The following is a 27,639-nucleotide window of genomic DNA, read 5'->3' as shown; positions in this document are numbered from 1 at the left end:
ACAAGAAAAGGTAAGACAAAGGGGAACTGGTATCAAACAAATAGGGATCAGATGTAGATTCCAAGAGCATACCACCAATGTACTTTGATATCACCTCACTCTTAGTCTCATCCGGACACAAGCACAAAATCCAACAAAGAGGAATACACTCAAATGCTTACATTATACATTCAAAATATCAAATATAATAAAACATAACAGAGAGATGATTTACAAGGAGAAAATATGATTTCCCAAAACAATAACTATGCATTTGACTGTTTCCCTCCCAGCGAGGACTCCGGCCAAGGACAGGACAAAACCAAGTAATCTCATTCCAAGACACAGACAGAAAGCATGCTGGAAAACAGATATAAGGGGACAGAAGACACAGTATGTACCTCCCTGCCCACTATGGGAGGTCAGGAACCCCACCCAAAGGTTATGACTCTCAGCTGTCTTGGAAGTAGTATGGTGTTAAGAAAATGAAGATAGCGATTTCATGTGATTCGTTAGCACACAGTTCGATGGTTCAGATCCTTCGTCAACTCAGGTACCTCGACCACCCACGTAAAGGAAGTGTTGGTGAAAGTATTAACGTCAGAAGGCTTTATATATATATATATATATATATATATATATATATATATATATATATATATATATATATATATATATAGTGTGCGCTTGGCTAAGAAGGTCACACATTGCCATCAGGAAGTATAACGGACCAACGCACAAAACTATGTGTGACCTTAAATGTTTCGTTTATACATAATCTGGTTAATATTAATACAGTTTAGTGAGAATTACTCATAAACGCGGATGGCAAAAAACAATAACAAAGACCCAAGTGACATCACCTTCATTCTATCTATTCAATTTATGGAGTTTATTGAATAAAGCAAAACATCAAAATATAAAACGTACAAAATGTATAATAATAGTAATAAACATTTTGTGCGGCTATGTGGTCTAGTGGTATGACACTCGCTTTCGGATCGGAAGGTCCTGGGTTCGAGTATCGCGCTCGGCGCATAGTTGAGTCCTTGGAAAAGGCTCTTTACTCACATTCTCTCACCGTACTCCGGTGTAAAATGAGTACCTGGCCGTTAACAGCGTTATCTTTGTAGGAAAAATTGTAAGATCACCTAACAGGCGGCATGTCTCGTTCTATTTGTTGCATGTTGCTGTAGGCCAAGGACCCTTTGTAAAGCGCTTTGTAATATCGCCTAACAGGCGTCATGTCCCGTCCTACATGTTAAACGTTGTTGTTGACCAGGGACCCCTTGTAAAGCGCTTTGAACACATTTAGTGGATATTGCGCTATATAAAAGCTCAATTTAAAAAAAACATGTTTTTTAATAGCAACGCGGACCTCAGGGAAGGCACCTACGTCACTACAATAACATTGATGGGAAATGGTTAGAATAGAATAATGGGAATTCCCGTTTGGGAGTTTGACATGGTCAACATAAAATGACAATAAATCACAAAATTCAATACATAAATATCAATGAATTGTTCCAGGTGAAAATGTGGCATCATAATAATATTCATACAAATTGGCGGGTAAAACAGCACGTTTTTTAAAATTATGTAATACATAAATATGTTTTTGTTTGTTTGTTTTAAAGGGTTTTACGACGCTTGCAACACATTTAGGTTATATCAGCGCCAGTAAAAAGGAAGAAAATGGGATAGTAAAAAGTTCTAGAATTACAATTAAAGCACCCAAGAGAAAGTAAGACAAAGGGGAACTGGGAACAAATAGGGATCAGATGTGGATTCCAAGAGCAAACCATCAATGTACCTAGTTTGAGATCACCGTACCAATCAGTCTCATCTGGACACAAGCACGGCCCCCACTAAGAGGAATACACTCAAATGCTCACATTATAAATTATAACAAATATAATAATACATAACAGAGAGATGATTTACAAGAAAAAAAATATCATCTCCCAAAACAATAACTATGCATTTGACTATTTCTCTCCCAGCCAGGACAAAACCAAGCAATCTCATTCCAAGACGAAGACAGAATGCAAGTGTGGAAAACAGATATAGGGGGATAGAAGACACAATAAGTAGGTACCTCCCTGCCCACTATGGGAGGCAGGAACCCCACACAGACATGGATAATGAAGATGAGGATGAGTCATCAGAGTGTGACACACCACCCCTGACATATGAGTCATCAGAGTGTGACACACCACCCCTGACATATGAGTCATCAGAGTGTGACACGCCACCCCTGACATATGAGTCATTAGAGTGTGACACACCACCCCTGACATATGAGTCATCAGAGTATGACACGCCACCCCTGACATATGAGTCATCAGAGTGTGACACACCACCCCTGACATATGAGTCATCAGAGTGTGACACACCACCCCTGACATATGAGTCATCAGAGTGTGACACACCACCCCTGACATATGAGTCATCAGAGTGTGACACACCACCCCTGACATATGAGTCATCAGAGTGTGACACACCACCCCTGACATATGAGTCATCAGAGTGTGACACACCACCCCTGACATATGAGTCATCAGAGTGTGACACACCACCCCTGACATATGAGTCATCAGAGTGTGACACACCACCCCTGACATATGAGTCATCAGAGTGTGACACACCACCCTGACATATGAGTCATCAGAGTGTGACACACCACCCCTGACATATGAGTCATCAGAGTGTGACACACCACCCCTGACATATGAGTCATCAGAGTGTGACACACCACCCCTGACAAACACTGAAAAACTTGACATGCTCGACGTCACTTTATCTGAGAAGAATGCTTGACAGATGATCTACAAACATTGGCGAGATTGGAGACAAGGGTTTATATACGGCTTGCACACAATAGAAAGCAATCAACGACTCATGATTACTATTCTTACAAACAATAATGTCACATCTTGTTGTCGACAAAACATGAAACAGAAAAGAAAATAAGAGTAAGAGGAAAAAAAAAGCAACCAAATAAAAAAATTAAAAAATACAAAACAAAAAAACTTCTCATGAGGCCTTATCTTGAACATGAAGGTCCCAAGTCCGTAGTAAGTTCAGAGAGGAATGTCCTACATAAAAGTAAAAGGCACTTGCAAGCTGGTGCTTGGATGTTGTCTTTTAGTTTCTCCGCTTAAATCGCACACTCCGCTTAAATGACACACCTAACCAAATCCCGAGGGTGTGCAATTAAGTGGAGCCGACTGTACAAGAGAAAAACAAATCCATCCTTAAAAAAATCAGCTTGCTCTCCACTGGGGATCGAACCTCAGACCTCCTGATTACCAGTAATCTACTATCCTACCAGTTATCTGGAGGTGTTGTCCTGTCTGTCACTGTTTCATACACAGTTTTCGTTCAGATCCGTAGCTTCTTACACCAGTGCCTGCTCACTGATTTGTAACTTTGATTTACTCTATCCAACTTGTGCTGTCAAATGTTCTGGATGGAATTTGTTCATATGAGACTTATAATACCGTTTGTCATGGAAACTTTTCTCACATTTCTCACAGGTAAATCTTTTCTCCTTTGAGTGAGTCCATAAATGTGTTCTCCAGGATTTCTTATGACCAAAGGCTCTTCCACAAATGGAACATTCATACGGTTTCAATCCAGAATGGGTAACCATGTGGCTAACCTGTTTAAACTTATCTTTAAATTGCTTCCCACAAATGTGGCATACGTATATTTTCAAAGCAGGTGGACTTGGACTGTGTTTAAATCTGCGGTGGTTGTACAAAGACGACCTACAACTGAAACGCTTTCCACAATCTTTGCAGTGAAGTGCATTCTCATCCTTGTGCAAAATTTTATGGTTGACATATCTAGTAACAGTATAGAACGACTGTCTACATACGGAACAATGGAATGGTTTTTCATTCAGATGGACAGTTTTCAAATGTGACTTAAATTCTACAGAGGAGAAAGCTACACCATCTTTACATAAAGGGCAATGGTTTTCCTGGTTGAACTCTAAGCTGTGAGTGGATAACAAATGTAAGGCATATGTAATGTTACTTACAAAATATTTTTTACAAAGACAACAACTGTATCGTGTATATTTAGTTAAATTATAAAAATTATGATGGCTATCATTACGACTGCCAGATTCAGATTCAGTTGAGTGATTCTGTTCATGAAGAATTAAGTTACAATATTTAAGGTACCCTTTTCCACAAGTTGAACACGTATATGGATATGATTTATTATGAACTCTACTTTCATGATAAGTTCGATCAAAGTTATAGCGAAATGTTTTAGGACACATAGAGCACTTGTACAGTTTTTCACCACTGTGTGATTTCATATGTCTTTTTAAAGCACGCACGTTAAATTTTTTTCCACAAATTGGACACTCTTCCTGTTTAGGAATATGATTTAAATGTTTATGCTTGTGACTGGACATGCTTGAAACTGTTTGAAAAGTCTTGCCACAGATCTCACACATAGATACTATACCAGTTACTCTACCAGTTACATGCGTACAAATCATGTGTTTCTCAAGCCGATCCTTGGTCATAAATTCCTTGCCACACTCTGTGCATTTTTGAGGTCCATTCTTGTCAAATTCTTCATGACATTTCATGTGTCTGCGTAGACTATACAAACTTGAGAACTTCTTGCCACATCGTCTACATTTATTTGGTTCATTCTCACCAAATTCTCGGTGAAGTCGAAGGTGCTCTGTAAATTTGGTATAACAATTGAAAGTCATACTGCAAATGCTACATTGAGGCCCACAGGAATGAATAACTTCCATATGTTTGAAGAGTGTTTGCATACAAAAGAATTCTTGTTCACACAAATTACATTGATGTTTCTTTTGATCTCTCTTTTGATATTTCTTTGTATCTTTAGATTCATGCTGTGAAAGGTGTCGTTGCCAACTTTTTTGAGATTTCAATTTTTTACCACATATTGCGCACAAATATTTATTTTCATTTTCAAGCTTTTTTGCTAAATATGTTCTTAGAGAAGCTTTGATATTACAGTGTTGATCACCAATCGGACAGACTAGAGGATCACTAGCATTAAGGCTTTTTGGGTAATGATCTAATTCCAACCCGTTTGTAATTGTTTCATTTAACTTTTTATGACAAGTATCCACCCCCTCAGCAGGTGATGAATCAGCTGTCTTGTTTCCATTGTTAAATAATTCCGATTGAGGACCACAAGAGTAAAATAGTGTCATGGGTTTGAGTTTAAAATTTTGCAGATACTGCTCTAACTCTGACCTGCTCTGAATTGTTTTATTCAACACTTTATCGCATGTATCAGGTTTGTTTTCATCATTATTTTTCATTCCCGTTTGGTTAGAATGACAGTGGTCCATTCTTTGAAGACCATCATTTGCTGCTGTTTGTATAGAACTTGTCTTGGTAACCTCTGAATACGGACTTGATGCACATTCATTTTCATATTCCTGTAAGTGATAGAAATAGGCAGAAATTGAAAAAAAAAATAAGCACCAAAAAAGTGTATGAATGCTGAAAATGCTTTAATAATAGAAATTTAATTATGCATACAAACAATCCTCAACAAAATGTGAACCATGAATGAAAATGCATAAAAATACACGATTTTTTACGTAAGGTTGGCACCACTGTAATTCTCAAGTTTGTATTAATTTTAAATTGATGCTTGCATCTTGAAGAATCCTTTAAATTTCACTAATATTTCTCTCAACAATTTTCATATAATTTAATATCAAGTACCCTAAATACCCAGAATCTGTGCAACATTGATGAAATTTTAATTTGACTTTGACATTCAAAAGTTTCAAAGTGTACTCTTGAATAAATGTAGGTTTTGAAGGAAGAAAATAATTCAAGAGCAGCACATATAAGCTGCTGGACAATGGGACACTGGACAAAGGGACATCAACCATTGCCCTCGATTTTGTCAACCCCAATCAACATAAGAGTCATTATTCGACAATTGTATTCTCTCTATATAAATATACGAAGCTTGGGCTTAACCAAGAACACACACACAAAAAAAGTTTTTTTAAAAAGGGGAAAAAATGTGGGTCAAGAGCATTTTTGTCTTTCCCCAAGCACTCAAACTTACACCATAAACAGTAGGATTTGAACTTGCAAACTGAAAGTTATAAAAACAGTGTAACTTTTTACCACTACCACTCGACCAGAAACACTAAATTTGCACAAAAAACCCCACACCAATCTCTTTTAAATGAGCTTTTACTTTTACATAGCGTAATATTCACAAGGGGTCCCTAACCAAAATAGCCACCCTTAACAAGTAGGACGAGACATGACATCTGTTTAGTTGATATCAAAATTTTGTTCCAACATAGTCAAATCTGTACTATTAAAAGCCAGGTACTCATTTTACACCTGAGTACAGTGAAAGAATGTGAGTGAAGAGCCTTTTCCAAGGACTGAACTATGCGCTGCTCAAAAACAGGAGGAACCCTGGACCTTCCAGTTTGAAGGCTGGTGTCATACTACAAGACCACATAGCCCAAACTCTCGACTATCTACTTCTCGATGACACCCAAATTTAAAGAGAGCTGTCAGTGACATGTAACCAAGAAACACTGAAAAGTAGAAAACGGTAGGGGCTGCCTGAAGCTGGTGATCGTGAAAATACTAACGAAAGAGTGAAAATGGAGAGGCTTCGTATGGGAACAAAACAGACAATGGACGTTTCGGGTACAAACCCTTCATCAGCACAACAATACACAAATTAATGTGGAAAACAAATAAAATAAACCCCTTGTAAAGCAATTTGAGCACGTTTAGTGGATATAACGCAATATAAAAGCTCAATTATTTATTTAAAAAAAAAACAGAAATGGACATTTCATTTTCTTTAAGCGGAACAACCAGCACTACATAAAATATAAAAATACTTACAGCATTTTTCCCTGATCCGTGTGACGTCACAGGAGTTTGCTGGGCTGAGAGTGGGGTAGGAATGCTGGGTTGAGAACTGCTGTTGTCGCTCGTTACAATGGCATCGGAAGACACGGTGAAGGACGAAGATGATGTGTCAGCATTGGCTCTGACTGATGGCATACAAGTGGAGGAGAAGCCTGAAGAGACGTTTGTCTGTGATGTCAATGTGCTGGTAGCCGCACTCATTATAGACGCGCTGTGCGATGTGGTGGTAGCTAAACAGGATGTTATTATGACAGACGATGACACTGTTGTAATAATATCATTGATAGAGGATGATAACGAGGAGGATTGTATTGATATGGCCGAAGTTGTCGTGACGCACACGTTAGTGCTCTTGTTATTTCTACTGTTGGATGCTGTTAAGGGTGGATCGAAGAATGAAAACGCCGGTTTCGTATCCTGTGGTTCCTGCTTTATCACTGCTAAAGGTTCCTGTTTAATGAATTTGCCGGCTAAAGTTGAAATTTGTTGATTCTTAACCTGGACAAAATGTGCCTGACTGGATAACGAGGGAGAGACTTGGGGAAGGGACTGAGACGATGATACGGGTACTACAGAAGTCTTCAAAGAGGCCATGCCGGCCTTCACAAAAACATGACTGCCCGATTGCTGAACGGGTGTGGTTGAAGTGGTTGTTAACGTAAATGATTTTTGGCTCGATGCGCTGATGTTGATGTTATCCGCTTTTAATTGACTGACGTTTGTTGCAACCATTTGTGATTTTGTTCGATTGTTGACATGGTCGGCGTGTGATGAAGATTTGTTATTCCTTGGTTGCTGAGCTTGGCCAGTGGCCGAGATGTTTATATTTGGCCGAGGAATTGTGGTAGTCGATGGTGATGATGAGTTATGTTGGGCGGTGGTAGGTTTTGAATTTATGTTTGAAGTCAGTAAAGGCGTGTTTGATACCTGTTGTTTTAAAACTAACTGTCCATCTGCAGACACTACATACACTTGACCTGTTGGTGTTATTAATTGCTGGTTAACCTTTTGACCCTGTTGAATGTTTGTGATGTTGATATTATTCGTAATTTGCTGCGAGTTTGTTGAGGTATTTATCATATTTCCACTGTTTCGATTTAAGTTGTTATTTACAGTAACATTGACGATTGGCTGATTTTGCTTGCTTTGTTTAGATTTTGATGCTTTCACTCTTGATTTTGGAGCGGGTTGTGGTTTAGACTTTGGAAAAGGGGCGGGGCTGATGGTAGGTTTGGGAGGAGTGGGAACTGGGGCAGGGATGATAACAGGTGTTATCGTGTTATTGATATTGCTATCATTACTCGTATTACTATCACCCATAGTGTCAGCAAGAAAGTTTAAGTCATCCTCCTCGATTGAATCACAGTCAATACTGGACATTTTGAGAGCTTGCTCTCGGATATTGCTGTGATTGCTGACTTTTCCTACACCTCCACCCCCACACAGGTCATCAAATACGTTGTCTGGAGTGGGGGTAGCGGTGGTCGTATCAGTTGCTCCGGGGCTGTTGTTGGCATTGCTTTGAACCTGGAGTTGAGGAATGGCCGCCGCTAAACCACCCAGCAGCTGATTGGTCGTGTTGGGTTGCAACATACCTTGGTTGTTGATTAGGTTCATCAACGTATTCTGGTTAATCTGAAAATAAAAAAAGTTTATGCGAGTTAATAAAAAATACGAGTCAGAGAACAAATTGTAATTAGCAACCAGTCCTGTGCATAGCATAGTAAAAAGTAGTGATATAACGATAACGCTAAAAGAAAGTTGTAGACGATCTGTGTAACGTTAGCAGACATGCCAAATTGAAAACTTCAAATTTAGTAATTTTTATGTCAATTTTTTGTAATTTGACAAGGAAATTCGTAATTTATGAAATTGTGTATGAACAACCACAATATGATTCTTATTATCATTATTATAGTAGTAATAATAGTAGTAGCAGTAGTAGTAGTAGTAGTAGTAGTAGTAGTAGTAGTAGTAGTAGTAGTAATTTAGTAGTAGTAGTAGTAGTAGTAGTAGTAGTAGTAGTAGTAGTAGGAGTAGTAGTAGTAGTAGGAGTAGTAGTAGTAGTAGTAGTTGTTCTTCTCAGGGTGAGGTGACTTGCTCAAGGCCACACAGCGCAGTGGTGGGTGATCGAATTTGGTACCTTCCAGATAAGAAGCAAAGACCTACCGCTGAGCCAAGCTGAACGGAAAGAATTGACGCAGACGACAACAGAAGAATCCAAGATGGCCCATAGCATGGGAAAAGTCTCAAAATTAAAGGAAAAAAACAAAAAAAACTTGACGAGTTGGTTCAACGGTACGGTCTTTGCTTCATTCCCAAAAGATACAGAATTCGATCAGCCACCGCTGCGCTGTGTGGCCTTGAGCAAGTCACCTCGCCCTAGCTCAATTTGCAGCGCTGCACTGTGGCTGACACCTGGGTTATTCCAGTTTTCCCTTGGAATAGACGCTAGAGACAAATTTCCCCGATGGGATGAATAAAGGGAATTTATTTATTTATATATTTTTAAAAATTTAATTGAACAATGTTTGAATTATAAATATTCTGGCTAAATTAGAATTTTAAAAAAGGGTTTCTTTTCTTTTAGTGAATGTACGACCATATTATTCCCAAATTCTTGTTACCAAAAGGAATGAATTGATAAGAACGATAAGAGACATCCCAGTATGATGATTAAGAAGTGAAAGGCCAGGAGTTTTATAAGTTAATACAAAGCCTAAGAAAAAGAAAATCTAAAAACTAATTATTTCTCTCAAAGAAAACACAAATGTTTTCATTCAGTTAATAAAAACATATTATTGATGTGCACAGTGTACATTAAGTGCAAAGAAAGCCCTCTTCCTGTCCAAATCCTTGGGGCATGATGAGATATATGCTGAAAACACACTCAGGGGAGGTAAAATCGAACCAGTAAATAAAACAGACCTACTAACTCTTGACATTCCAAAAGTGGAATCAGAACGTCAGAAAATAGGAATTTATATTTATGTATATTATTTCCTGTACATTTTAAAAGATTTATAGTTTTCATACCTCATTATTATCATCACCATCTTTGTCTGAGATAGTTTGTTGTGCATTCAAGTCCTCAACGTTGTCTGCGAGTTTCTCTGATTCAATGTCGAGATGCTGAATGGACTCCACGTCAGATATTTCAATGTCATAAACCTGAGTCAATCATAAAATGTAGAGTTAAAAAACTAGAAAAAAATTCTAAACAATTTGCATGTTTCAGGCGTTACATAACAAGTCATTGAAAATGTTAAGAAGCGCTGGTTTCAGTACTGTGTTGCTGTTTGTAGGCTGACTGGAAGGGTTGTTCCAAACTGTTGTTCTTAAGATGAGATGATAATTGTGTCAGTACTACCTTCTCCAAACATTTTGACAAAAAAGATATATTTGATACAGGACGACAATTTAATATATTGTGGTCCAGTGATGGTTTCTTCAGAAGTGGTTTGACGAGGGCACTTTTAAAACACGATGGAACTTCGCCAGTTAGTATGGATGTATTTATGATCTATGTAATGGATAATTATTATTATTTTTATTATTATTATTATTATTATTATTATTATTATTATTATCATCATCATCATCATTTTACTATTACTAGTAAAATGATCAGGATGATGAGCTTGAGCAGAAGCAATTTGGTTATACTATTTTTATTGAAGATATAGACACTTTCTGCTATCTCGGGAGTATAATTGACAAGGATGGAGGAAAAGCACAGGCTGCATTCACATCTCTGAACAGAGTTTAGAGAACTAAAGATATCTCCCTTCGACTAAAGCTAAGACTTTTCCACTCAAACGTGAAGTCTGTCCCACTGTATGGATGTGAAAACTTGGAAGGCATCACAGGGATGTATAAGGAGGATACAGATTTTCGTAAACAGGTGCATGCGTAAGCTACTCAGAATAAAATGGATGGATAGAATTAAGAACGAAGAAGTATGGAAAAGAACACAGCAGAAACCAGTGGGAGAGGAATTAGGATGAAGACGATGGAGGTGGATTGGACACACCCTTAGAAAGAATGACTCCACTATAGCAAAGAAAGTATTGGACTGGAACCCTCAGGGCAGAAGATCAAGGGGAAGGCCACGAGGAACATGGAGAAGAATTAACGAAGCTGATATACAGAAAAGTGATAAGACATCGTTCCAAAATGTTAGCTCAAGATAGAGAAGGATGAAAACTGTTTGGCCTATACCCTGACCCAGGGTGAAAAAGGCAATGATGATGATGATGATGATGGTGATGATGATGATGGTGATGATGGTGATGATGATTATGATGATGCTGATGATGATGGTGATGATGAATCTTTCTGGTCCAACAGTGTTGGCTTTATGATATTTTTTGAGCTCATAAACATTAAAAAAAAAAATTAGCTTTTATATAGCGCAATATCCACTAAACATGCTCAAAGCGCTTTACAAGGGGTCCCTGACCAACAGCAACATTTAATATGTAGGACGAGACATGACGCCTAGTAGGCGATATTACAATTTTTCGGACAGAGACAACGCTGTTAATGGCCAGGTACTCATTTTACACCTCAGTACGGTGAGAGAATGTGAGTAAAAAGTCTTCTCCAAGGACTCAACTATGCGCTGAGTGAGGCTTGAACCTAGAACCTTCCGATCCGAAAGCGGATGTCATACCACACACATACCACTAGAAAAACATAGCCGCACAATCAGGGCTTTAACAGGATTCCAATGTAGTGCTGAAACGGCCAGACTTGTATTTCATCATATTTTACCTCTTTTCCATTCGTCAAGATGTGGATTAATTCTTGAACTTTGTCCACTTCCTGTTTAATGTCAGGGATCTTTGTAGAATCTATCCATAGATACAGCAAATCCACATTAATTCTGCATTAAAAAAAAAAAGAAAAAAAAAAAAACACAAGAAGAAAAAGCCACTTAATGAAATGCCTGTGAATTACAAACGAGCTTTTATATCGCACAATATCCACAAAACATGCTCAAAGCGCTTTACAAGGGGTTCCTGACCAACAGCAACACATTAACATGCAGAACGAGACATGACGCCTGTTAGGCGATATTACATTTTCCCCCCGACAGAGACAACGCTGTTAATGGCCAGGTACTCAAATTACATCTGAGTACGGTGAGAGAATGTGAGTAAAGAGCCTTTTCCAAGGAATCAACTATGCGCCGATTGAGGCTCGAACCTAGGACCTTCTGATCCAAAAGCGAGTGTCGTACCACGAGACCACATAGTTGAAATGATGTGATTTGATCAGTTGCGAGGCTATCTACACAACCCAATATTAAAACGTAGGGAGGTCTTTTTTCTTTTTCCTGTTCATTGATGACTCTGCATTATTAGTGTGTTTCAGACAATGTAACTGGTGCTGCTCGAAGCTCGAATTAATAAATAACAATGTGAAATTGAATGTAAGTTTCAATTTAATACACAAAAACAGCAGATAAAATGGACGTTTCAGGTTTCCCCTTTATCAACAAAACAGGATGAATGAAACACTACAGACGAATGTGGTAGTGGCGTTGTTAAGATGAATAAACAAAGACATTGATGACAATCAATAAATGGCTGCTGACCGGTATGTGCTGTGTTCTTAGTTGAAAGATGATGATTTAGAATGGATTAAGGAAGAAACGATCATATCATAGCTCATCAACAACACACTGTACAACTAGCAGATGAATTAAATCGCAGTAATAGTGATTTAAGTGAGAACAATGTTATAACAACAACCTTGCTTCACCTTGCAGGGGTCCCGCTAGCTCAGTTGGTAGAGCACTCGCTTCACAAGCAAAATGACCGAGATAGATCCTGGGTGCAATCAAGATATTTTCTGACCCCCCATGTCCACCCCAGCAATGATTGGGTATCTGGGTCTAATAGATCTGGTAGAAAGTACTTTACAAAAGACTAGTGTCCTATCCAAAGGGTAGCATGAAATTGCTATTGTCTGTTTCATGCTCTAGAAACCAGGCAACAAACTCCGACTCGATGGCTCTGAAGGACTAATTTTTTAAAAAATAATTTATTTTTTTACCTTGAAAGTTCTTTCAACTGTTGAAATGTTCCATACAGGTACAGATACTCCTTCACCAGTTTCATCACTTCACAGTCTTTAAAAGGTCTCTGTATCTTCAAAACTGAAACAAGTCATGGATTCAAGTGTAATGAACTGATACAGGGCTCGACTGAGAGATTTATTACTGTATTAATTAATAATCATTATTTTTTAAATATGCAGAGAACGTATTCTGTGGTTCCGTGAACTCGCTCTCAGGAAACACTTAAAAACTTATTTATTTCGAGAATTCTTAATTTATTAGTTATTTTATTTGAGCAGACGATGATCACAGGATATGTATATATATATATAATACTTTATTTTTTAAATATGTTAAATAGTTGGATGGTGGAAGGTTTGTGTGTGTGTGTGTGTGAGAGAGAGAGAAAGAGAGAGAGAGAGAGAGAGAGAGAGAGAGAGAGAGAGAGAGAGAGAGAGAGAGAGAGAGAGAGAGAGAGAAAGAGAGAGAAAGAGAGAGAGAGAGTGAGAGAGAGAGAAATTTGAATGGATAGAAGTTATTATTATGCGCCTAGAGCTTTATTGTATCGAGGAGTGGCCGCAATATAAATAATTATTCTTCCACCTCCTCTCCACCTGGCCAGTAAAAACGTTTTCTCTGTTGAAAATAAAATTGTAATAGCACCTTATACTTATATACAGGGCTGTCTACTTGAAATGTCAAAAATTTGTAATTTCCGAGGAAAAAAAGAAAAAGTCACTTTAAATAGCTTTAGAAATAAATAATTTGCCCTCAGCATGTCCTGATTGTAGGTTCTGAGGAAGAAAACTTTCCTTTTCAACAAGATTTATTGAGTCAAAGAGACGAATGCAGTTCTGTAGCTGGAGTCCAAAATTTCTAGGAATATGTCGTAGTACTAGGCAGGTTTGCTTATAGGTCTCATGTTTCGTCCTACCTGTAAAGTATTGCTGTTGGCTTGGGACCCTTTGTAAAGCTTTGAGCACATTTAGTGGATTATGCGATGGATAAAAGCTCAAGTTCTTCTTGCGATTTTCTTCAAAATAAACTTACCTTGCCCTCTATTCTCCATTTTGGAATTCCTTTGTGAATTGGGATCTTCCACTGCATTGTGGTCCGTATCCTTCAAGGTTGTTCCAATTTGCTCAGCAGAATGGGAATCATTGATGTCGATAAGAATGGTACCGATATCATCACCGATATCTTCATCATCATCATCTGAATCTGTGAAGATATGCCTCTCTCCATCTGAAATACGTGTTTTGGCTTAAAATGAACCATGGAACTCAAGAATAAAAGAACTATAAATATGTGTTTTTTGGGCTTAAAATGAACTATAGAACTCAAGAATAAAAGAACTATAAATTTGTGTTTTGGGCTTAAAATGAACTATAGAACTCAAGAATAAAAGAACATTTATATTTAAAGCAGGGTTGAGAGCTGGGTACGATTATTTTTCCTAGAGTTATAATCCTCCAAACAAACAAAAAATCTTGCTAATAAAGTTAACACTCCCCCCCCCCCCCCCCCCCCCACCCATTTTAAATATAAACATACCTTGATGTATAGCAATGTAGTCTTGATGGTACATCAGTTCATATTTATACTAGTCCCCCATATTGTCAAACGGTATGTCAGATAAAGCAACAGTTTTCACATTCATTTGCATTTTTCTCCCAAGCCGAGATTTGCCAGTTTTTGTTTGTTTTTTTTGGTTGGGGGGGTGGGGAGGAGGGGTTTATTAGGCATTACTGGGGCAGTGGCAGGATTTTTCTTTTCCAGCATCCCCCAGGTTTTAACTCACTCAATCCTAGAGATTTTTGCTACTTTTCAAAATTGGAAAAAATGTATTAAAAATGAGCATGTACATAGATAGTTTTATTCAACTAGATACTATTAACCCTCTCGTGTTCAAATTCTTTTTGGGGGAGTAGATAATGAGTTCCCTATATGGCCATGTCAATCATGTAGACATCCTTTGATGATATAAGCCTCCTCTTTGATATCTGTAGTCGCCTTTTCGTTTTCTACGGTCACTCATGGCTAAACTCCGCCCAGAAACCAAATTTCAAACTTTTGTTCTTGTGAGTTCATAAGTTTTTTGACCGAAGAACGATTGGCTACTGAGCATCTTGACCCTTCAACGATTGGTCGTTATGGCAGCTCAGGTGTCAACAGCCGTCAACAATGAATTGAATCACCGTCGATGCAGTGGAAGACGGCCATGGAATAGTTGCGTCACATCGCCACGTTGTTGAATAAATTATCCAGGCATGGTCGATAGGTAAAAAAGCCAAATTATGTTCTAGTTACATTTGAAACAAACAAAGTATATCACTGATCTCGTCTCTTTGAGATATAAAGAATGATATAAAAATCAAGAAAATTGGCCGATAAATAAAAAAGTTGCTAAAAAAAGCTAAAATAAACAAAAGCAATTTTTGAAATCAAATTTATTCGTAAAACAGTTGGTTTTCAACCGATTTTTATGAAACAAAGACCAATGTACTTCTTTTTTCAAGCTGATTTCAGCAATGTGACTTTCAAATTCCTCAGAATTATATTTTTTACTTTTAGATTTTAGCTTTTAGGCCTACTCCATAAGGTGTTATATACCTTGCATAACAATAGCGTAATATATCGACGGGGAGAAGCGTCTTTGTTTCGGCCAGCTGGATAGATAGCCTGTGATTTAAATCGCAATTTCTGAAACGTATTTTCTTTTCTGTCGGCAAATTTATAAAAATCAAAGCTGAAAACACCCTGCGGCAGTGACAGGGCCTGTCATTTCCTTCACAACGATTGGATTTTACTTACTGAGGCCAGTCTTGACTACCCCGCCCATGAATATTATGCCGTTGTCGGTTTTTGTCGGGTTGAATCTTAAAGAGTTAACATGCAAAAACTATAAAACATTAGCTTTGATACAACGCCTATAATTTGTCTCATAAAAATGTAATAAATAGGCATGGAGTAAAAGTAACCTAGGCAAGCTACAGATATAGTCGGTGTTAGGGTTGAGTGAGTTAATGGCTAAAAACTGACAATGCTGGAAATTTCTGGCCAACTTTCAACCTCGACTTAAAGCCTTCTTTAACTGGAACAGTTTTTAAAAAATTTTAAATAGACAAAAAAAATCAGAAAGTCATGCAGAAAAATGGTGATAATGTTTAAGTTTGTGCGGCTATGTGGTCTTGCCGTGTGACACTCGCTTTCGGATCGGTAGGTCCTCGGTTCGAGCCTTGCTCAGCGCAAAGCTGAGTCCTTGGAAAAGGCTCTTTACTCACATTCTCTCACCATACTCGGGTGTAAAATGAGTACCTGGCTGTTAATAGCGCTGTCTCTGTCCGAAAAAAATTGTAATATCGCCTAACAGGCATCATGTTCCATCCTACACGTTACCGTGTTGCTGTTGGCCAGGGACCCTTGTAAAGCACTTTGAGCATGTTTAGTGGATATTGCGCTATATAAAAGCTCAATTTTAAAAAAAGGGGAAACAAACTCACTATCCTCTGGAAATATGGATGGGACAGCACCCGCCAGGAGACTTCGACGCAATTTTAGTTGAACACCTGTCCGATAATCCTCAGGAACAAAGTGATCACTGCAAACTCGAGATATACCAGTCGGCTTCCATAGTTTTCCATCTTCTATTCGGCCTATCCTCCTTAACCACTTCCTTCTAAGCACAGGATTATTGGGAAAACTGTAGAGAGGAAGTCAGACAATTTCAAACAATTAATTCAGACTTACACATTAATATTTTACCCTTAGCAGTATTAAATATGCCTTCAAAACTGTGAATAGATGCTTTGTGGCATCAACGTTTTATTTTTAACACATTGTATTGAATCAAAAATGGCTATTTATTTCTGTTTTTGAAGCCAAAAATTCGTATTTTTACTATTTTTTCATAGTAATAGGCGTGTGGATTCCAATCAAAAGTCAAACAAGCAAAAATCACAAACATCTTTCTCCCTCGTCTCATCCCAAACCCCTGGCATAATGCTGTCGTATTTTGTGGCAGACAAGAAAAGAAGGCTTGTGTTTGGTCTTTTGTGCGGCTATGTGGTCTAGTGGAAGGTCCTGGGTTCGAGCCTTGCTCAGCGCATAGTTGAGTCCTTGGAAAAGGTTCTTAACTCACATGATCTCACCGCACTCAGGTGTAAAATGAGTACCTGGCGGTTAACAGCGTTGCCTCATGTTCGAAAAAGATTGTAATATCGCCTAACAGGCGTCATGTCTCGTCCCACATATTAAGTGTTGCTGTTGGCCAGGGACCATTGTAAAGCGCTTTGAGCACGTTTACTGGATATTGCGCTATATAAAAGCTCAATTTTTAAATTTTTTTAAAAGATTAAATTATAAAAGAAATTTTTAAAATAAAAAGCTAAAAATGACTTTCCAATGGATCAATGGCAGCAGCCTGTTATGGTTTTCACACAACTATGTTATGACGATCGACCCAATCAGCAAAGTCCAGTCCGCACTCGTGCACCGTCGCAAACCCACCAGGTAGCATCGTCACAACACACCGTTTGACTAGATGCTCTGCCGTCTCAGGTTCTTGCCAACAGCTGGTACATGTTGGACATGTAGAAAGACCCCACCGATGAAGTGCACTGGCCGTTAAGGCAGCTCCTCGACTGAAGCCGATTCGCAGCCACCCAATGTCTCCTCTTACTGGTATCAAAGCCTGGCAACTTCTCACCAAGCTTACAGGTGTGTAGGTCCAATGGCAGCAGCAGCTTCTTATGGTTCACACTATTATGTTATGACGATCGACCCAATCAGCAAAGTCCGGTCCCCATTCGTGCACCGTCGCGAACCCGCCTGGTAGCATCGTCACAACACACCTTTCGACTAGATGCTCTGCCGTCTCGGGTTCTTGCCCACAGCGTGGACATATTGGACAGGAAGTTAGACCCCACAGATGTAACGCACTTGCCATTAGGCAGCTCCTTGACCGAAGCCGATTCGCAGCTACCCAGTGTCTCCTCTTACTGGTATCAAAGCCTGGCAACTTCTCACCAAGCTTAGAGGAGTGTAGGTCCCCGCCCCCATGAGGGATTGAATTCGTCCAAACCGACTTCCATCTCGTATGTGCAGCTCTGTCCGGAGTCAGGGATTCTGCGTACAAGGGTTGCCGGGACTTATTTCGGCTCGAAACGGGGGCACCGTTCATTATGCGCATGAGAGGGGTATCCCCATTCCCTCTCTCTTTGATCTTACTCAGCCAGTTTCCCGTAATGGTCTCCCTCAGGACATCGGGGGGCTGGATCGCTGCCATTATCGGGCCCCATTCTCTAGGGGTTGTTGCTAGCGTTCCCGACACTATGTGCATCGACTTGCGAAGTTTTACATCCACCTTCTCAACGTTTCTGCTTCTACCCCAACTGGAACGCAATACTCCGCGGTGGAATAGCATAGTGCCAGGGCGGACGTTCTCAGGAGCGCTTGGCTAGCGCCCCAAGTCGATCCCGCCAGCTTCCTCAGAAGACTGTTGCGTTTCTCTATCTTCCGGGCAACCCCTTCAAGATGAACCCGATAGATAAGGCTGCGATCCAACGTCAACCCTAAATATTTTGGAAGCGGCTCATATGGGAGTGGCTGGTCCCCGACTAGGACATTCAGTTTACGGGTGTGCCAACCACTGCATAAGTGAAATGCAGTGGCCACGGTTTTTGAAGTGTTCATCTTCATCTTGTCAAAGTAGGATTTGAGTCTGGTGACGTCCTCGCTGAGTACGCTCTCGAGACGGGTCCACACTTTACTCTGAGTAACGAGTGCCCAGTCGTCTGCGTATCCCAGCCTCAGGGAGGAAGTGTTCGGCATATCGTTAATGTAAACGTTAAACAACATTGGCGCAAGTACCGACCCCTGAGGGACCCCATTCTTCAATTTCCTTACTTTGCTCGTGACGTCTCCCAGCGCGACGTGGAATTGCCTTTCCCCTAAGATCGAAGAGAACAACTTCAAGGTCTTTTTGCACCTTATGATTTTTGCAAGTTTGAGCATTAACCCATCGCACCAGACTGTATCGTACGCGCTGATAGGTCTATAAACACAGCACCTGTTTGCTGTTTTCTTTCGAACCCATGCTCAATATGCTCTGTAAGGGCAATGACCTGCTCCGTGGTGCACCTCCCTTCCCTGAAGCCTGCCTGCTCGGGTGGCAGGGCAGCGTCTAGGACCGGCCCCCATCGGTTTAATAGAACACGCTCCAACAATTTGTAAAGACAGCTCAGCAGCGATATGGGTCTGTAACTGTCTGCCTCCTTCGCCGGCTTCCCTAGCTTCAGGATGGCAACTATCTTCGCATGCTTCCACACTTGTGGAAGCTTTCCTTTTGCAAGGATGTCAGACATTGCCTCTGCTAGCCAGGCCCGTGCCCTGGGGCCCAGATGCGTCACCATATCGGGATATACACCATCTATCCCTGCTGCTTTGCCGTTCTTCACTTTGCTAATGGCTGCACCCTCTTCTCGGGGACTGAACGTTTTTTTTGTTTTTCTAATAGTGTGGCGCCCGGGGCGAGCAGCTCATGTGGCTCGTTGGCTCGATACCCGGGATGGTCTCGTGACGGTCGACCGGGATTTACACCTTTGCCCTCCTGTGTGCCTCAAGCCCCCTCACCACTGCAAGGTAAAGATCCACGAGGGCAGCTCCAAGCTGGCAACCCGATACATACTACATATTACGCATACATTTTGAAACTCAGAAGAAAAAGTTATTTTACTGTAGAATGAGGATTGAACGTAGACTATGCAAAATAATCCCAAACACCTTATAATAAGAACAGCACAGCTATAAGCACGCTCTGCATGACTCAACATACCTATGGAAAATTTTGGTAGACTGTCTAGTTCCATAATTGTCACGATTTTGACACCCGATGACATTACACCTTCTATTCACCTCCATTCTACATTGATCTGTCTCTCTCTGCAGAATAGAAACATACAAAATGAACATCCTATCATACTTCCAACCATCACTAAGATTGATCGCTAAATAAATAAATAATAAAATAAATAAATTCCCTTTATTCATCCCTAAGGGGAAATTTTTCTTTAGGGTCTATTCCAAGGGAAGACTGGAATAACTCAGGCATCAGCCGCAGTGCAGCGCCGCAAAGTGAGCTAAGGCTAGGTGACTTGCTCAAGGCCACACAAGTAGTCAGGTAGTCGAACTCGGTACCTTTCAGGTACGAAGCAAAGACCGTACAGCTGAGCCAAGCTGTCCCATGATTAAATAATTATTCCCAGATATGTCTGGAACATTGTTGCCCATATATGAAAAGCAACAGCTGTCTCAAATAATGCAACTAAGCTTAGAATATTTGGCTCCATTGTAAAACATGTTCTTTATATGGATCTGAACCCTGGAGGGTCACAAACACCCTAACCAACAACGCCGCAGGATTTTGAAAATCAGATGGCAAGACCACATCTACAACATAGAAATATGGAGAAGGTCACACCAAGAGCCAGTCAACACCCAAATCAGGAGGAAATGGAGAAGGGTTGGCCATCATTGAGAAGACCAGGGAGCAATGTCACCTGCCAAACCCTTGATTGGAACACCCACGAAAAGGGACACGAAAAGTGGGGCGTCTAAGACAGACATGGAGGTGGAGGCAGTCACTGTCAGACGAATTGAAAATAGCAGGCCTCACCAGGGAGGCTACCAACAAGATGGCCAAGGACAGAAGTAGATGGCAGACGCTCGTAGGGGCCATATGGTCCACAAGGAGTGAAGAGGATTAAGTCGAGTAAGCCAATGTCTGGAACTCTTGAACCAGGGCGTATTTCCAAAAGGGCCTCTATGGCTATGTGGTCTAGTGGTATGACACTCACTTTTGGATCGGTAGGTCCTGGGTTCGAGCCTCGCTCGGCGCATAGTTGAGTCCTTGGAAAAGGCTCTTTACTCACATTCTCTCACTGTACTCGGGAGTAAAATGAGTACCTGGCTGTTAACAGCGTTGTCCCTGTCGAAAAAAAAAGTAATATTGCCTAACAAGCGTCTTGTCTCATTCTACATTGTTCCGTATTGCTGTTGGTCAGGGTCCCTTGTATAGTGCCCTGAGCACGTTTAGCGGATATTGCGCTATATAAAAGCTCAAGTTTTTGTTTTTTAATAACACAATCACAATAGATCAAGGTAGGTAAACCAATTTATGACAAATGACCCACTCACTCAAGCCTCACCAGGACTGCTGGCATTTGAGGAGATGCAAGGGATCTCCACCTGGTCCTGTCGGCAGCTATTCTTGGGGACAATTTATCACAAATGAAAGATTCTAAATTGTTAATTTAAGAAAAAGTGTCCTCATTCAAAATAAACACGATAAGAAAACTTTCATTTGTTTTTTTGTTTGTTGCTTTAGGTCTCTTCCAACACAATGGAGGTTATATGAGAGACCGCTGAAACAAAAAAACAAGCAATCTAACAAAAATAGTACAAATGTAAATCAAAATCATTACCTAAAGATATCATAAGCTAAATTATAAAGAACCAAGAACAAACAGGCAGAAGATTTACAGAAAAAAAATATCCCCTGTCAAAAATACAATCACAAACCAAAGAAGCAGGATAGGCTAGTAAAGAGAAGAAGAAACGACATCACTATCGGATCGTACACCCATTCGAACATCATAGGTATATGATTCAAGGGTGATGCTCCCATCCAACCACCCGCAACTTTCATTTGTAATAAATCATTTGTCTCGTTTGGTTCCTTTCTATAGTATATTGCAAATTGTAATAAAATATTCGTCCCCACTCCGATCTCACCTCGATAGTACCTTTAACTAACCTTACTTAAGAGGAAAAACAAAAACCCTAGTACCTTTACTAAGACTTGTGACTAACCCTAATAGAAAAAAAAAATCATCCGACATCGAGCTAGTAATAGTAATATTAGTAGATAATAGAGAAAACTGCTTTCAATACTTCACAACACAAAACAAATTGGCGGCAGAAAACCAAACCAAAACAAGGGCATGGTCGTATTAGCATTAGGACTTTCACAAATTCATCAAGGCTTGTTCTAGAGTTTTTAAAATGCTACTAGACGTCTAGATATAGACAAACTGAATAAATAAACGCATGACAAAAGACAAAATCAAAAGATCCACGGTGAAAATACGAGCTTTCGGAAGGCCTCCGGTCCCGTGTTAGTGCCGTTGCCGTTTAGAAAATGGCTGTCATTATTCCCAGACGCCTGTCTGGGGATAATAAAAATTCGTTATCCCCAGACAGGTGTCTGGGGATAACCAATTTTTGTTATCCCCAGACACCTGTCTGAGGATACTATCCCCAGACGCATGTAGCAAGTGGGCAGAAAGATTTTATGCAAAATGCCAAACTAGTTGTGAAAAATACGAAATATTCTGGAAAAAATACTAGTGGTTGTGTCCCAAAACAGTTAATATATCAAGTGATATTTAACACAAGATGAAAGTAAATAGTGATCAAATGTCAAATCTAGCTCTTTTAAAAAAAATTTTTAAAGCAAATGGATCAATGAAATTTCTTTTGTTACTTTGATCTGAAAACGTCAAGCTGGCAATTCGACTTTTTATTTTCAACCAGGAAGAAAGTTGTTAATCATCAAATCTGTTCATAGTCCACCAACCATTTAAATTTTCATTACCAACCTACCTGTTAACTTTATTGATCATCTCTTGTTTCTATAATTTGCTCATTCTGGCCACAATTTTGGGGACGACACCGGGAATAATTTTTATGTCGCGGACGAATTCCTATGCCATGGTGTTGTTCGCCCCAAAGCCCAAAACCCACACCTGTTATTTTCCTGTCTGCTTCGCACAAGACAATACAATTTAGTATCACACGTCCACAAAACTAGATCCAACAACATATTTTTATTCGAATCAGAGATGAAAATAACTACCAAAACAAGGAAGCAAAAATGGTGGAAATATGAATTTAAAATATTCCGATAGCGGTGTGGATAGGCAGCTCAGTGGGTAAGGCCACCTTTCATTTTACTCCTTTTAGCTGCACAGATTCGACCCAGTCGCGACCGCCGCCCCCCCCCCCCCCCCCCCCCCCCCCTCACTCATTTTTTTTTTTTTTACTTTTATTTCTTTCTTCCCAATTGATTTTCATTGTTTTCACTTTTGTTCCGAGTTCCGAGCAAGAGTTTTTTTTTTAATCATTGCATTTTTTATTTCTCCAATAATATTATTTCATTATTTAATTTGCTCTAGATCTATTATTGTTTTTTTTTTTTTTTTTTTTTTGGTCAATGATAATATAATAATAATAATAATAATAATAATAATAATAATAATAATAATAATAATAATAATAATAATAATAATAATAATTGTAATATTTGTTATTATTATTACCATCATAATCATTATTATATTATTATCAATAATAGTATTATTTTTATTATTAATACTCTTATTATCATACTATTACTATTATTATTATTATTATTATTATTATTATTATTATTATTATTATTGTTATTATATTATTATTATTATTATTATTATTATTATTATTATTATTATTATTATTATTGTTAACACTATTCCCTGCTCCGAGGGAAATCTCTCTTTTTCTTTTTTTTTTTATATTTTGACCTAAACCTTAGAGTTTTTTGTTTGCTAAACCTTTATGTAAATGTTCCGTTTCTGAGCACGAATTTTTAAATTGTTTTTATTTTTAAAACAATTATTGTTTTTTTTTTTCTCCTCTATCTGACCATTTGGTCGCTCTCTGAATATTTCTGTTTGTTTGCTTTTTAATTATTTATTCTTTTTAGACACTATTTGAGATCGGAGTGGGGACGAATATATTTGCTAGAAACTAGAAAAAAACAAGAGAGAGAGAGAGAGAGAGAGAGAGAGAGAGAGAGAGAGAGAGAGAGAGAGAGAGAGAGAGAGAGAGTTTAATAATAAAAAAAGAGGTGGGGGAGGATGGATGGGACATTTATCCCTTTCAACGTTCTGTAAAAAGAAGACGGAATTCAAAACAAAAAAAAAGTGACGTTACTAGGATTCGAACCCACAACGTCGATTATGGTCAAACTTCCAGGGCAGACGACTAAACCATTCGGCCATCACACCCACTTCGAAGTCGACGCATATTGTGTATATGTAGTAACAACTGATTTTAATGTTGGTTAATTTTATGTTTTTATAGATATTTTATTAACTTTCCTTATTTCTATGTGCATCTGGAAACATTCCATATTCTGGAATGTGGATAATTGTTTAAAAGAACGGAGTTTCAAATATGCGTCTGGGGATAATGAAAATTCGTTATCCCCAGACAGGTGTCTGGGGATAACAAATTTTTATTATCCCCAGACAGGTGTCTGGGGATAATCACGGCGTTAGAAAATATACGACATGCTAATTTAAAGAAATGCTAACATGAGGAGCTTTCGGAAGGCCTCCCAAAAAAATAAAAAAGGAGTGGAAAAAGAACAAGATATGTCAGCATTTATACCAACCTCGATAGATATAAAAGCTTAATTACAGAATCGTAGTCTTAGGACCTTGTTTTCCGAGTTAGAAACACAAAAACTAAAAACGAAAGAAAAGATTTTGCTAGCCAAAAACAGGGTTGCCAGATCATTTTTGAGTAAGTGACCAAACTAGCTATAGCAGGTGGCCAGATTCTTCGGCAGGAGGCCAAATACCACCAAACCCACCTTAGCCTCGCGAAAACTCTTTAGATTTGTTAAACAATTTATTCCCCCCATTTTTGAAGAAGAAAAAAGAAAATTAATTTAAAGGAACATTCGCTGTACTCACCTTAATCAAAACACCATTTCGCCATTGCAATTTCTCACTAGATTCTGTGCATTTGTTGATATCGTTGAATTTTTCCTTTTAAACTTAAACAACATCATAGGTCACATATTTGAGTTGTAATCAGCACAACGAGAAAATAACGAATAATTGACTTGAGACTCAGAAAAAATGTCACATACAACCGAATTATCACGATGGGAATAAAAAGTTCATTCTAGAGGTCTACACACCTGGAGAACTCCTCAACAAAAGTAACATTTTTACAAATTAAACTGAATTCAACAGGCCCGTTTCAACGAACCAAGAATCCATTATAGCTCAGCATTTTTACTACTACAAGTAAATGTGCTCGATCCCGAAGAACACTATTCGTTCTGGTAGTACATGGCAGCTGTAAACAAATTAATCATGTCTTTCGTAACTTGGAAATCCACACAGCATTGCTTTTTGAAAACGAATATGGGCCTTTTGGGCGCGATTGCGTGATAGCAGAGATTCTATATATAGAAGCATTAGCAAATGCAATCTGTGGCGTTAGCACGTGTTGCATTTAGATATTTAGATTGCCAAATAAAATAAGTTTTACCGGTACCAAAGTAAAACGATATAACGGAGAAAGTCAGAGGAGGCCAAAAAGTTGGTCACAGGAGGCCAAGTGGCCAAACCAAATTTTGGGAGGCCAAATGGCTTGGGAAAGGGCCAAATTTCTCAAATTTGGCCACCAGAAGGCCAAACTAGCAACCCTGGCCAAAAAGTCGTCGAAAAATAAGCCAAAGTGGTCAGAATTGATACCAAAATATGTGCTGAAGTCGGAATAAATCTTTTTTTATTGTCAATTCCTATGTTATGAATAAGTGTATTGGTTTAATGTAAATGGCACACAGCCTTGCTTATTTACGGATGTAAATGTTATATTATACAGTCGAACATTCACAGGATCACCCATGTAAGACAAAACTGGAAGTTTTACGTCTTTCTAACGAACATTGCCGGATGCCTTCTTTTGACACATTGATTTCTCTTCCCATTTTGAAGAATAAATGAACGAAATGACATCTCTCTCTCTCTCTCTCTCTTTCTTTCTCTCTCGCTCAGACGAGAAACAAAGCAAATGAAACAATTTGTTATGCAGTGTTCTTCATACCTCGTCATTGCACATACCAATAATCCTAACGCCTCTTCATTCAAGACGACATTTTAAAGTATCAGGACATACATATTATTGAGACTAATATAACTATATATACATAGTTATGTACAGCGAGTAAAACACTCCTCCTGGATTTATAGCATAGACAATTTCAAAAAGTCACGAAGCTTTGTTTTTTGTTTTTTTAAAAATAATTTTATTTTCAAAAAATATATCTTTAAATGGCCTAATGGTTTGGAATGAGGCACCGTGGCTCAGCGGTACGGTCTTTGCTTCGTACCCAAAAGGTACCGAGCTCGACTACCCGCCTCGTTGTGTGGCCGTGAGAAAGCCACCTCGCCTTAGCTCACTTTGTGGCGCTGCACTGCGGCTGACGCCTAGGTTCTTCCAGTCTTCCATTGGAATGCCCCTAAAGACAAATTTCCCCCTGGGGATGAATAAAGGGAATTTATTTTATTTATTTGACTTAGCACAACGCCATGACGTGCTTCTTACCAAGGCAAATGCCATTTTAAATATCTATATACAGGGTTCTAAAAACTTTGTTATTTTGTATTTGTGTTCTTATGTTTCCTCATTGTCCTATATTATATATAAAATCACTTAAATCGAATGTTTAAGATTGACACGAGCATGCTAGACATCTTGTGACAGGCATACATTCATAAATAAACGATAACGAGACGAATAAATTCTCGTTATTGATCCCAAGCGGAAAATTGTCTTAACAATGCAATCCATGAGAAGGCTGATATAACCCAAACGCCAGCCGCAGTACAGCGCCGTAAATTAATCTAGAACGATGGGACTTGTTGGGGAGTCAAACTCGGTACCTTCTGAATACGAAGCAAATACCACACCTCTGTGCCACGTTGCCCCTCTCATTCAATACCTCTTTCGAGACAAGTATCAATATTGATCAAGTGGTCTGTTGTTACTCATCCTTTCACAAACGCAACAATAAACAATATACCATGATTGATTTCGTTTGTTGTCGATAAGCATGTTCTACCGCGGGAGGTTTCAAGACGGTTCATGAAGTGTTGAAAGATTTTGCACATTAAGAAGCTGTTGCTGATGTACGTGCAGTCCGTATTTTTTATTATTATTTTAAAATTGGACAAACAAAATATATAATATCAGACGAAGAGGGGGAAAGAAAGAACGTTGGAATAGGGTGGGAGTGGGAGTGCGTCAAAATATCATACCCAATTTACTCAAATCAACCTATAGGCTTTAAAATAGACAATAAGGAAAAACGTTTTGGGTTTGGTACACGTTTGGTATTATTATTATTATTATTATTATTATTATTATTATTATTATTATTATTATTATTATTATTATTATTATTATTATTATTATTATTATTATTATTATTATTATTATTATTATTATTATTATTATTATTATTATTGTACGTATTGATGGTATTACGATTGTTGTATTTTTGTGTGGTGTGTCAGTTTATTTTTTGGTTTCATTTACCTTTTTTTTTCTCACTTTCATATATGTTGTCATCAAATTGTTGATTTATTGACGAAAGCCTAAGATTGAATAAACTTTGAAACTTTGAAACTTTGGTATCATAAACGACAAACTGGCAGTCATCGACAGCCAGCGAGAAGGAATTGTGTAGTTCCTACACTAGTATATTAAATATACACATGTGTTTTCCCAACACCGGAAGAGATTCTAAGGGCTAAATGA

General features: G+C 38.7%; 1 protein-coding gene across 12 annotated transcripts; it reads right to left on the bottom strand.

The window, feature by feature from the left end:
• Positions 1–843: 843 nt before the first annotated feature.
• Positions 844–24,650, bottom strand: LOC144978068 (uncharacterized). 12 transcript variants are annotated; one of them, XR_013646457.1, is made up of 12 exons: positions 24,476–24,612; positions 21,175–21,401; positions 19,814–19,920; positions 16,482–16,681; positions 14,029–14,223; positions 12,975–13,077; positions 11,688–11,799; positions 9,948–10,082; positions 6,885–8,546; positions 2,702–5,428; positions 1,212–2,631; positions 844–1,130 (listed from the first exon to the last, which is right to left on the bottom strand). XR_013646457.1 is itself a non-coding variant. In XM_078923601.1 (10 exons), the coding sequence occupies exons 3-10, from the start codon at positions 19,897–19,899 to the stop codon at positions 3,422–3,424; spliced, it is 4,500 nt and encodes a 1,499-aa protein (XP_078779727.1). In that variant the 5' UTR covers positions 19,900–19,920; positions 21,175–21,401; positions 24,476–24,612; the 3' UTR covers positions 844–3,421. The 12 variants fall into 12 exon arrangements, 8 of the variants coding, with proteins under 8 accessions (XP_078779727.1, XP_078779722.1, XP_078779721.1 ...); XR_013646454.1 differs by lacking the exon at positions 24,476–24,612 and adding an exon at positions 22,127–22,207 and having other exon boundaries at positions 21,186–21,401; XR_013646456.1 differs by lacking the exon at positions 24,476–24,612 and adding an exon at positions 22,127–22,189.
• Between the last annotated feature and the right edge of the window lie 2,989 nt (positions 24,651–27,639).

The sequence above is a fragment of the Berghia stephanieae genome, chromosome 8 (genome assembly GCF_034508935.2).
Source record: "Berghia stephanieae isolate SIO BIC M18660-M18661 chromosome 8, UCSD_Bste_1.3, whole genome shotgun sequence".
NCBI classification, from domain to species: Eukaryota; Metazoa; Mollusca; class Gastropoda; order Nudibranchia; family Aeolidiidae; genus Berghia; species Berghia stephanieae.
The sequence above is the reverse complement of the archived record's forward strand: the minus strand, read 5'-3'. Positions and strand labels throughout refer to the sequence as shown.